Raw genomic sequence first — 13,079 nt, forward strand, 5'->3', positions numbered from 1 at the left:
GTATAATTTTATTTTTACTTTACCCCAGTTTTGAGGGGAATGTCTCACTCTAATGCACACGCAGGAGAGCGTTAACTCTTAAAAGAGGTTTTTCAAGAGGAAATGGTTCTCGGATTTTATGCTGCCCAGTGTCTACAGATCTACTACAGGGGAAGCAGATGCTCTCAGGAAGGAAACCTTGGGGCTCAAAAAGAATCCAATTACTTAAAGAGAACCACATGGACTAATAAAAAGCAGAGAAGCTCCAAGCGGAGTGCTGAGGTCCATTGTGATCTCATTTCTGGTCTGGTCAGAGGGACTTGGTTCATAAAACTGACTTGCAACTGTAGAAACAGCCGCATTGATGCTCTGACCCCAGGCACAGACTACTTCAGCTTTCTGTCATTTTAAAGAGAAAAAGAAAGCCCTCATCACAGGTGCCAATCATATGCCGCTACACTGCCGTGGGCATCTTTGAAAAGGCAGAGGGAAAACGGCGACATTCCTTGGGTGATGAGATGGAAGGTGCCTCCAAGGTCACTGGACAGAACCACCTCCTCTTACGGAGGAGAAAACGTGGGGCCCACGTCTGACAAAATTCCTGTTGACTTCCTAAGAGAAGATGAAGACAGATGGACATGCTGGCAGAGATGTTAGTGATATCAGCATAGAAAGCACTTTGCCATTTGTTCTTAAGCAGAAATAATCATTTATGCTTTGTTACTGTCCAGCCCGTCAGGCCTGCCCAATCCTTCATGACCTCATTGGGGGTTTTCTTGGCAGAGATCCTGGAGGGATCTGCCCTTTCCTTCTCCAGCTCACTTTACAGATGGGGAAACCAAGGCAAACAGGGTGAAATGACTGCCCAGGGTCACCCAGCTGGTAAGAGTCTGAGGCAGGATTTGAACTCGGGCCCAGCACTCTGTGCAATGCACCAGTTCTGTGCTCAGTGTCTGTTGGCTTTATTCTTTAAAACAGAACAATTGACAAATCAGCATGTTCAGTGGTAAAATGGGTGTCATGCTGATCCTTCCGTATTTCATCCAGGCCGTGAAGGCAGCCTTCCAAAAGGGACAGGCCTGAACACTCTGCTCCACAGAGAAACAGGAACCAAAGGTGACCCGCACACACTTGCCACATCAGAGAGAACAGAGCCCGCTGCCATCAAGCACAGGACATCTGTCTGCAAAGTACTGTAAGACAAGTATCCTGAAAAACTCCAAAGGTCAAGGTTGAAAAGTGCAGTCTAGCAGAGTCAGGATTCCAACGAGGTTGGCAGTGCAATGCACCCCTGATGCTTGGAGGGCCACCAGTCCTGGCCACAGCCCCTATTCTTTAGCATGAAGGACCTCCGTGCGGCACATGTCCCTTCCCATGGATGCCCCCAACACAACAGGGGTCAAACTGCCAGCCCCTGTCGTGGATTACCAACATGGGGGACGGGGATCTGCTCACCAAGGACCACCGTAGTGAGAGATCTCCAGGAGAGCGGCCCAGGCAAGCTGGGCTATTGACCACTGTTATCAATGACCTGGACAACGACACAAAAGACCCCGAGCTGGAGGAAGAGCCAAAGCAGCGTCTCAAAGAGCCAGGTCTGAAGAGGATGCTCCAGAGGGCTCAACATTGCACCTTACACTGGGTGCATCGAGTCGTACTCCCTGGGGGCTTTAGTGGACCGCCACGGGGTGTGGCAGCCAAGAAACCGAAGGCCCCTCCAACTGCCAGGAAGGCAGAAATGAGTCCCTGGATCTGACCGTTCCGGAGAACTGGGCTCAGTTCTGGGGCGGGGCAGAGAGCGTCTAGAGGACGACCAGACCAGGCACCGGACGTGGAGAAGACGCAGGAGGAACACGAGAACTGGGACGCCAGGTGGAGAGGAGACCAGACTTGTTCTGTTTGGCTCCAGACAGCCAATCCGGGAGAAACACGTTGTAGTTCCAAGGAGGCAGCCGGCAAGCAGGTTGGATCCGTGACACCAGGGAGTCATCGCAAGACCGGCGGGAAGTCCCCGCGCATCCTTGGAGGCTGTTGGGGAATCCCTGCGTGTCAGTGTCCACTTCGTTCTGTTGCTCTCCAGGGCCAATGTGACTTATTCGGGCTCCAAAGCAGTGCACGGGTTTGGCTTCAGGCACCCTCAGTGGTCTTGGTGTCTTTGTGGTGCTCAGCACCACAGAAGGCATCCTCAAAGGAAAGCTTTCTCAGCTTCCATTCTGGGCTGCCCTTTGTATCTGCATGGCTCACATGATACAGGGTGTTCCTAAAGTCTGGACGTGTAGGCAACTGATGGCAATGTGGAGTTTTTGCATCTTGCATCGAGTTCACATGAATCCTACAAAACGAGTCAACCTTTGCATCACAAATGAATTGAAGATTTTATTTGTTAACATTCAATTAAATAAAATGTTGTTGAAAATTTCATTCATTTCATTTCTTGAAAATATGCATTTTTGCCTATGTGTCCAGACATTAGGAATACCCTGTATACAGGTACATGTGTACACCCTCATTCTACTTTACATACATGCCCTCTTCTGCTCCAACAACATGATGGACCCTGGCGCAGACTCTCCTCCCCTCACGCCTGACCTAGCAGCTGCTTGGAGGTCTGTCCAACTCATTCAGCCCCCAGAGGCCCGAGGCGTCACCCCCTACTCAATAAACTGCAGCAACTCTCAGTGGTGTCCACCTGTCTGGAGTCCCAAGCCCTTCGTAGCCTGCCCCTCCTCCCTCCCCAAGGCAAGCTCTTACATCAGCCACAGGGGCCTCCCAGAAGTTCCACCCAAAGGGGCCTCAGCTCCCCACCTGTAGACATTTTCCGTGGCTCCTCATCTCTGCCCCCACAATCCCACCATCTACAGAGAGCTTTTCCCAACCCTCTTAATTCTAGTGACTTCCCTCTGCTGATTATCTCAAATCTGTGCATCTCCGTCTTGTCTGTCCAGTTGTATGAGTGTCTCCCCCCCACACCCCCCATGCAGACTGGGAAACTCCTTGAGGGCAGGGTCTGCCTTTTCTAACCCTAGCACTCCGCACTCCCTCTTTCCCTGACCATCAAAACACCCAAGTCTCAGGACTTGGTCATGAATGGCAATTCCTCTCTAGGCAGCAGGGAAGAAGCAGAATGTATTGTGGCATTTTGGAAGAAGCACCGTGGGTCAGGGTTAAAACCAGTCCCTGTGAGGATGGAGCGGGACAGGAGTGAGATAAACACAACTGATTGTAGCCCAAACCAACAGCTGTGATTTCCCAGGGGGTCTGGAAAAAAGAGATCTTATCTAGGCAGGTGGCGGCAGGGGAGGTCTCCTCTGACACCAAGTACAAACAGTCTACAGGGAGGATGCAGAAAAAGAGGAAGAGCCGGCTTCCTACCTCTGTGGCGGAAACGAAGGAATCTGTGGAGGCGATACTCAGCGTGTCTCGGAGGCCAAAATCGTCAGCGTTCCCCCTCACGGTGATGTCTGTGTCTTTGTCTAAAAGAACCAGAAGGAAAGTCCAGGAACTTACCTGCTCATTCATAAGGCCACACATGATACAGTTCTTCATTTAATGTAATGGTTTTTCATTGGGAAGGGAAAAAGCAAAAAACCAGACAAATCCACCCATGCTGCACAGGCGACCTCCGGCACCAACCTGTTTGGGATCCCTGGGCCTGGAGGGCCGCTACGGACCGATGCTGGGGAGAATGCGTGACCTACCCCAAGTCCTACCCAACTGCCTAAGTGCCTTCAGGGCCTGAGACATCCCCCGGGCATCCCAAGAGTCACCACATAGGCCTTTCAAAAACTGCATTGATCATGAGAGACAAATATTTCCTAAAGTTTCTGCCTTTGGGGTTCTCAGTCAGCTGGAATCCTGAGTTGCTTTGCCCACCTCCCTTCGGGCCCTCAACTATCCTGTCTCCTGGGACCACAGACCCCTGAGTGCCAGGAAATCTGGGCTTAGGCAGGAAAGGTCCCCACATCCAACCCCAGGCTTTTTCACACTCGTCGGATCCGCACTGATCTCACACAGCACACAGTTGAATTGGGATAGAACTTTTCCTTCTTTTCTCTGCAGTCCATAGTCGCTCTGTGAGGAGGGTGGTAGACACTGGATTTCCCCCCATATTTGAGTTAGGGATTTTAAGCTGAAATCAAAATTCTTTCAGATGGACTCTGCAGGAATTCTAAGAATGAATACTGATGAAAGTAGGATCTTCCATCCCACCCTCCCCAAATGCTTATCAAGCCATGGTTACTAGGACAATTCTGAGCTTTAAAAAAAACAAACTCATCTCAAAAGCACATTTTCAGCATCCTTTTTTATACATTTGCCTTGCCTTGGAAGTAAAATCAGAGTGGTTTTTTTTCTTTTTATATTTAAAATAAGAGCCACACAGCTGACACTGCTGGATGTTCAAAAATCCATAGAAATGCCCTATCTTGCTCTCACCAAACCTATCCCATGTAGCCATGCGCGCGCGCGCGCACACACACACACACACACACACACCCCTGTACACGTACATGCACACACACAGGGACAGCAGGTTTTAGCTTTCCAAGATGACCTTTTTAAGAAGGATGACCGTGCCTTTACCACAACTGTCTTTAAGTCAGCATTAATCACACAGAAGAGTGTGGGGCTATGTTGGCTTCATGTGCCTTTTGCTCTATTCAGAGAGAAACTTGCACATTCTTTATCTGGTGTTATTTGAACTGGAGACATTCCCCACAAGCTGCTGGATTTCCAACCATCAGCACTTGGCAGCCGGCTACCAACGTCACTCAGATCAGTTACTAAGGCTATAACTATGTTGAGCAAAAACACTGGGACTGGAACGCTTGGCTCATCAAGCCTACCTCCACAAGCCATGTACTGCCCCTCTTATTCCAGGCCTTGGGAGGTTTCTGGAACAGCAGCTGAGAAAAACTCTGTCTGTTTTGGAGACAAGCCAAGAAGCAGCTTCAGAAAGGAGAAGGGCACTGGGCCTCATTGGCTACCAAGTGTACATTTTTTAAAAAAAGGATAAAAAAATCTACTGGACAAGATCCGAAACATAATTTGCTTTTATATTTTCAATTAAAGTAAAATAAAATGCATTCCTTTTAAGAAGAAAAATGACTTCTTGGGGATCATGAGTGAGAAGACCGAAGAGGCCTAAAACTCTTTTTCGCTATGCCTGGCCACTGGACAGCTTTTTGTGCATCCCCAAACAGGCAAAGTTCCCTTCCTTGGGATTAACCAATAACAGAGCCAGCACTCAGCTTCCTTCTGATCACCTCTCAACAGAACAGGCCTTCCTAGGTGTTCCTCCTCGCCCTTCTCTCTGGCTTTCCTGGTGACCAAGAGAAGACCCTCATATGCCAGCAGGGTGGGTCAGGGATGGAGTGCATGCCTATTTCAGCAGCTCTCTCTAGATCGGGGATCTGGCCAAATAGGGTCATTCACACCATGACCTAATCAGCTGGGCCAAAGAGCCTGACTACCAGTTAGGTGGAGGGGGAAAGAGGGAAGAGAAAAGAGGAGACAGGGGATTGGCCTAATCAATGAATCAACTAGAGAGTGCCTGTTTCAACAATCCAGCTAGCAGCTTCTGTGGGGGTGTAAGATCCACCCACAGCCAGCACCCAGAAAGCTGCCAACAGCACAGGTTCTTTTGATCTGCCTAACTAAGGAAAGCAAGGTGAAGGGGTTGACAAGCTTACTTTAATTCAGCATAAAAATATCATTCACTTAGTTCAGGGGAAGAGACCAGCACACTGAACTTCAGAGCAAATTACAAACAAATTACAAACATCAACAGACAGACCAAACACAGATTCATAGTTACCAACATCTAGATTCAGCCCGGGAGCTCAGAACAAGAACATGCGACTCACCCATGTGACCTAAAATCGTCACAAAGAGGTGGACTTAAACCCACGTGGTCTAAAAGCCTCTGCTGTCCCAGACATGTAAACTAGGCCCTCCCTGGAGTTAGCCCCACCTTGGGCCCTACCTTAGTTGCCAATCCACACCCACATAGGTTTTACACCTAATAGGAGTTTGGGCCTAGGGCTTAGCGCTTAGTAAGGCTCAATGAAATACACTGAATTACTCAAATGGAACAAAGGCCAAACTATCCAAGGGCACCTGTTGAACTAAGTGCTAAGGAGCCCATTTTGCTCACCAACACAGTACATGAATGACTGAGGGAACTGAATTTTGTAAATGAAGAAAACACTCTCCTTTTCAGATTTCGGACATCTCTGCTCAGAAGGGGTAAGCCCTGGTATCTGGGGCACCTTCCAGACATTGCCCTCTAACAATGAAAAACCAGACTTCTTGGGAAGCAGTGATGAGGAGCAGTGGTATTTAGTCCAGGTAACCCCACAACAGCAAAGAAAGAGATGCTAGAAACACAGTCAGCTTTGTATAAGAAGGAAAACAGAAAGAACCCTTAAGTACGATAAGCGGCGGTGGGGGGGGGGGGGGGGGAGGGAGGGGGAAGATAGCTCTAGTCAGATATAAAAAATCTGCAAGCTCATCAGGTAACTAGAAGCTAATTAACACCTGGCTAATAAATTTGGCTTTATATAGGAAGGAAAACTGAAGTAAATTTAAACATATTGAGCAGAATGAGGAAGAAAAAAGCCAACCATGATAGAATTTGTAAAATCCATTCTATCAACTTGGCTTCTTGTGGTTGTTTGTCTTCATTTTCAAAGAGGACCAGTGCCATCATAGGGGTCTGGACTGGTGCATAAATTGGATTTCAACAGGGTAGTACTGCACAAAGTGGTCAGCCTCACTCTTTCTTCCTGAGTCATCATGGTCCAGGGACAGGACAAAAGTCAGGAAGACTGGTGAAGGCCCTGGATGCAGCAGATGACCTCGGCATCTTTGATGTCTGACCCTGCTCTGAGCGCTCCAAAGCATCTGCTCCCCCCCCCCCCCCCACCTTCATGGCCATTAGAACAAATTGTTCTCATCTGCTTACTCCACCGAGGGAGCCTTCACATACTTGGGGCAGAACCACCCCACCCCAACTCACCAATGGGTTTGAGGCCCAGTGGGTGGTTAGGAGGTGGTAGCATGGGAACCCAGACTCCAAGGCCAGCATCCTTTCTACCATACCACTTGGGCCTTTGTGTCAAAGTCTGAGGAGACAAACTATTTGGCAGGAGATTGTCCCAAGCTCTATTTCCCATGGCCCAAAGAGCAGTGCCCAGCATGTAGTTGGTGCATAATAAATGCTTCTTGAATTGCCCTGGCAAATGACACTTCTGTGTAAGAAAGCTGACTAGTTAAAAGCAACCCTCCCGATCTGTCCTCTCTCTGAACCTCACTTCAGACCTAGCAAAATCACACAATCTCAGATAATATCACTCATCCACCCAGCATCCTCTCTTTGACTTAAGTCTTTCTAAGAATAATGCTTCAAAAAGAAGCATCAGGATGTCTCCAAAAAGGTGAACGTGCTGGACAAATTGGGGGAAAGGAGCATCATTTTCTTCAGTGGTAATGGGCTACTTCAATGTTTGACAGATCTGGTCTCAACACCTAATGCAAGCCTTAAAACCAAACGAAGACTTTTGGGTCACTCTGTACATTGGACCTAAGAAATTAGCTTTGCAGGCTTTCCTCTCTGTAAGTAAAAACTGAAGTTACAAATCCTCCAAAATGTCTTCCCTTGATATCAAGTCGAATCAAGCCAACAAACATTTATTAAGCACTTTCTGTATGTCGGGGCTGGTGCAAAGTACAGGGCTACAAAGACAAGACCTGCCCTTGAAGAACCCACAACCTACAGATGACAACGTACCAACGCAGTACACAGAGGATACACCCCAGAGGGAGACGGGCAAGTGAACGCCCAGGCTGAAGGTAGAGGAAGGGCAAGGATTAATAACTGCGGCCTTGAGGGGGCGCCACAGTGCACACAGGGCTGGCCCCAGAGTCAGGAAGAGCTGAGTTCAAATTCAGCCTCTGACACTCATTAGCCATGTGATCCTGGGTAAATCATTTAACCTCGGTTTGCCTTAATCTACTGGAGAAGGAAATGCAAATGACTTGTCTCAAGTAACATTTAACAAAGACATAAACTGAGGCACATTTCTCTGAGCAGGGTAAGTTTACTAATAGGGTGCCACAACTATTAATACAGGGGGTCAATGGCTGTCTCAGTTTCTAGCCAAATGCCCACAACTGAAGAAGCAACTCATTTTTACAAGCACAGAACAAAGAACAGAACTGGCAATGCCATGCATGGGGTTGAGGGAGCATGACTGGTTACATTAAATAAAATGGGTTTACACACTCATGGGACCCTGGACCACCCCTCTCTACTGTGAAAGAATTCTTTGTGAGTCTTTGGAAGCAAGCCACACCCCAAAGTCACCAGTGGGGAGACAGGGGTGCAGAGTCCCTGGAGCCTGGGGATTCGGGAAGACCACCTATTTCACTGACAAGGAAGGGGCTAAAGATGGGATAAGGTTAGACAGCCCGCCTCTCCAGGAAATCCTCGAAGGAATGTCTACTCAAGGCCTGTGAAGACTTCCTCTGGTGGAACTGATAGATGAAAACAATGTGTTCCAATGACCACGGAGGTGGCTGAGACAGGCACCAAGGTCATGGCTGCATCCTGGGCCATGGCCCAAGGTCCCGACTTCCATCCTGCCACCGGACTTGGATGACTCTAGAGGAATGAGGCCAACAACATTTTGCACTGCTCTGCCTCGCTCTGGTCCAATTTGTACCTGAGTCAAGATGTCACCTGTGATGTCTCTGGTCCCCTTCCACGGTGCTGAGTCACAATCACCAGGAAGGTTCTCAGAGATGGAAGCCGTGCAGGCGTACTGGGCAGGAGCTGTTTACAGAGGTGTTATATAAGAGTGCTTTAAGACAGGACAGAGACCTTCTTTACCTAGTGGCAGTTGTGGGAAAGCCCAGACTTCTCCCTTCAGCTGAACGAGTAAGCTCAGGGGCTTCTAGACTCAGAGACAAAGAAGGGGCTTCGATGTGTCATGTGCACTATCGAACAAAATCACGTGACTGGTCAGTGATTGATTCTCACACTCCCCAGTATCCTGGCCAAGAAGGCCGCCGGACACGCCTCAACAAAACAACAATAATCAAAGGTAATAGTAAGCTGGCATTTCTGCAGCGCCTTAAAGCACTTTGCAAATGTTCTCCATTGGCTCCTCATCACGACCCTGTTTTCATTTCACAGATGAGGAAGGCTGAGGGCCTTGCTCAGGATCACAGGGCTCCAAAAACTGAGGAGGGTGAAGATCTGACCTGGGATCATCCAGGTGCTGAGTCAAGACGGCTCTTTGTTTACTCCCCAGTGCCAGGCCAGAACCAGGCACGGGGGACCCACACTGAGGGGGACCCTGAGTGAGGAGCAAGTACAGAGGACGAAGCATCCATGTGGCCCTAACGCAAACCCAAAGTCATGAACAGAAGCAAGAAAAGTGAGGAAGCAAAAAGAATCCCACCTAAAGAGCTCTGATGAGAGGGAAGCACTCAAGAGCGCTCAAAAAAACTCAAAGAAAAGCATAGCTTGGGCACACGTTTAACTAGAATTCCAGGAAGAAGCAGAGTTGTAAAAAAGGAGCTAAAAATGACTTTACACATCAAATGACAGCTATGGGAGGAGGAAATGAAAAACGAATTGACCACATATAATAAGAAGCAAACTTTATCCAACACGAAAACTCCCTGAAAACTAGACTAGACCAAACAAAAATGAAAGATTCCATGAGACAACAAGAAATATTAAAGTCCAGAGACTAAAAAATATAAGCCTAACTCCCTTTCATCTGGTCAAAAGAATGAAGAATATGTACATATACATGTCATACACACAGACACACACACACACACACATACTGAACTGGGTACAGAAATACATTACACTCACCAAGAAAAGAGGAAGGAAAGGGGAATAAGAGGGAGGGCAGATTAAGGAAGAGATTTGTCCTCGGCAAAACAAGCACTAACTATGGAGGATAGATCACAAGAAGGGCTTAAAAGGAAAGAAAGGATAAGAATCTGTCACTGAGTTCTACATGAGGGAGAGAAGAGGGACAGGACAGAAGCAGACTGTACCCAATCCACAGCACCAGTGCTGAGCACACTTTGTCTTTAGGAAGAAAAATTTTTTATCAACAAAATAACCAGCTGAGCTTCCACGGGACTCATGATGAAAGATTCTGCTCACCTCCTGATGGAGAAGTGATGGACTCTAGGCTCTTGACTAGGTACACTTACAGGAGTTTGATAATTTTTTTCCTATCAGGTAGGAAGGAAAGGGGAGGTAGAGAAGGTGGATTTTTTTTTATAAAGTGAAAAGAATAAACTTACATTTTTACAGGGTGTAAGTTGAATTATTTAAGACTATAAGCTAAAATTAGAAGAGAATCAGTGAAATGGGAAAAAAAAATCTTTGTCCCAAGTTTCTCTGATAAAGGTCTTACTTCAATATATATGAGGAACTCATTCAAATTTATAAGTATAAGAGCTATTCTCCAGCTGATAAACAGTCAAAGCATACAAACAGGCAGTCTTCAAAGGAAGAATCCCAGCTATCATCAGACATATAAAAATGCTTCAAATCACTAGTAGAAAAATGGAAATGAGGTTTCAACTCATAGCCCTCAGATTAGCGGAGCTGACAAAAAATGAAAAATGTTGGAAAGCCTGTGGGAAAAGTCACATTAATGTACTGTTGATGGAGCCATTCTGGCACCCTGCTCCCAAAGTCACTAAGCTGGGTATGTCCCACTTGGGCTGGGCCCACTGCTGCTGTCTCTGGCTTCTCCACCAAGCCCCCGCCCCCAACGCCAGGGACTATGCTTCATCATGCTCCATCAGTACCCCCCTACCCCGACGGGAGGGTGGCGCCACAAACTCCTCTCCGAGGAGAGGGCCAGCAGGGATGTGTCCTCCAATGTGGCAGTGCCTCATTTTGGATTTCTCTCACTTTCTTCCCATGGCCTTGAGCTGGACACTGTTCCTCTCCCCTGCCCACTGGCTTTCTTTTGGGGGATGGTGTCTTCCCTCATCAGATTTCAAGCTCTCTGAGGGCAGGGGCTATCTTTCTTTTTCATATTTGTATCACTAGGACAGGCACTCTGTAACTGCTTACTGACTTTGATACAGAGACACCATTACAAGGCTTATATTTCAAAGATATCACATGAAAAAGAAAAGGCCCAACATGTGTAGCAACAGGTGTGGCAGCTCTTTCATACAGTGGTAAAGAAAACTGTGGACACTGGGGTGGGGGAATCAAGGGGAAAGGCTGAACAAGTCACGAAATCTGAAAATAACAGTATACTGAATGAAGACTTGCATGAAGAAGAGAGAACAAGGAACAATTCACACTGTCACTGGTGCAGGATCCCAGAGAATGAAGGAGGCAGAAGGCTGCGATGTGCATCTGGACTCAGCTTCCGCAGGACGTTTTTCCCAGGCCCTTTGGAGGTGACCTGAGATCCATACCTAATTAGGCGCACTTTGTCTCCCCCGATAAAAGGGAAGTCGCTTGAGGACAGGAGCAGTTTATGCTTCTTCACTGTATCCCACACACACACACACAGACTTAAGCCTCAAATGCTTGCTGATGATTGGATTGCCAGCTGCCTCCCGGCCGGGGTCCCTGAGCAAGCCTTCAGCCCCCAGGCCACTCTCCAAGGCTCCGGAGCTGCACATGTGCCTAGGTATAGCAAACAGATGAAGATCCCAAACCCTAAAAAACCGAAGCATGCATTCACACTGGAAACTGTCTCAGGAGGCCTCGGAGCCAACAGAGAGAAGATAACGGCTTGGCCCTCCAAGAGCTGCCCACACACAACCAGCCTCTGCTGCCTCCTCCCCCTTGGCACCCCGCATTCATCGGCTCTGCTCCTGTCTGTGGCTCTGGCTTGATAAACTTCTTCCTCTCCCCAATCCCATGAGCTATGCTAGCCGCCTTCTCCAAGAAGGTGGTCTGTCCTTTGTTTTCAGAGAGGACCAATGGCCTCGTGGCGTGACATCTGCACCCTCTGGGTTGGGATCTCACTGGCAGAATGTGTGGTGCCCAGTTTGGGCCCCTGGGAAATTCAGGTCCCCTGTGAAGGACTTGTGACTCAGGAAGCACAAACTAACTGAAAGACCCCTCCAGGTTCCTTCCGCCATGGTCCCTGCATGAGCCTTCCTTATGCTTCGAGAAGTAGTCTTTTTAAAAATCTGCCAGTCACAGAGGCCTCATTGAGCTTGTGTGCAAGGACAAATACTCTCCTACACTCATGGAACTGCAGTGTGGCATTAGGGTTCCCAGCATATCCCCCTCTTCAGTCTCACACTGAGCACTTCGAGGGGTGATGGACTGGCCTGTAGCTTTCCCCCTATGACTCCATACTCTGTGTGTGTGCGTGAACGCACGTATGCATGTGTGTACATGTGTATGTGTGTATGCGTGCCTGCGTGCACATGCGTGTGTGTGCATGTATGATAGCGTTTTCCAAAGCAGGATGTTCTTGAAGAGCACGAGAACAGGGGTCTTGGCCCCCCTTTCTCTCCTTCAGACTTACGTGGCTGCTCACATCTGTCTTCCTGGGGCACAGTCTATTTTCTGCCCTCCTGAGAGCACCAGGTCTATTTTCACCTCAGTAGAGCTGAGCTGGGATTCCAGAAATGCCTATCTCCTTCTCAGACCCAGAGCTGTCCAATGTCTCCGATGTCACTGGACACCGCTGTCTGTGGCTGCCCTCCCCCCCATTTTTGGCAGCCATTTCCATGAGGATGTGGCCGGCCAGGCTCCTCCTACCAGGGTGACCAGGGCTCATGTTCTCTCTCTCTCTCTCTCTCTCTCTTTCTCTCTCTCTCTCGACCAGCCCATGAAGAGAAAAGACAAGAAAGAGAGACAGACACACAAAGTGTCTGGAACCCAAGGCAGGCATCATCCTTCCACCCCTTAAGATGGGTAGCAGTAACATACAAAGATGAGAAGGGCCAGCTCTCAATAGTGCATGACCAGCTCAGTCCTTTGGCTGGGTAAATAGATGCTATGGAGGTAGCTCTGGGCAACAGCCCAAGCCCCTGACACTGCCCAGAGGGGAGTTTTCAGGAACACATCTTTGGACCACATC

The 13,079-nt window shown here is 48.3% G+C and overlaps 1 protein-coding gene across 2 annotated transcripts in view; it reads right to left on the reverse strand.

Annotated features, from left to right (window-relative positions):
• MIGA1 (mitoguardin 1) overlaps positions 1–13,079 on the reverse strand; it is a 60,700-nt gene that overhangs the window by 16,493 nt on the left and 31,128 nt on the right. For both annotated transcript variants that reach the window (XM_036756034.1, XM_036756035.1), the window contains exon 8: positions 3,352–3,452. In XM_036756034.1, coding sequence (XP_036611929.1) covers positions 3,352–3,452 — 101 coding nt within the window. The remainder of the gene's footprint in view (positions 1–3,351; positions 3,453–13,079) is intronic.

Source organism: Trichosurus vulpecula, chromosome 4, assembly GCF_011100635.1.
Source record: "Trichosurus vulpecula isolate mTriVul1 chromosome 4, mTriVul1.pri, whole genome shotgun sequence".
Classification (NCBI taxonomy): Eukaryota; Metazoa; Chordata; class Mammalia; order Diprotodontia; family Phalangeridae; genus Trichosurus; species Trichosurus vulpecula.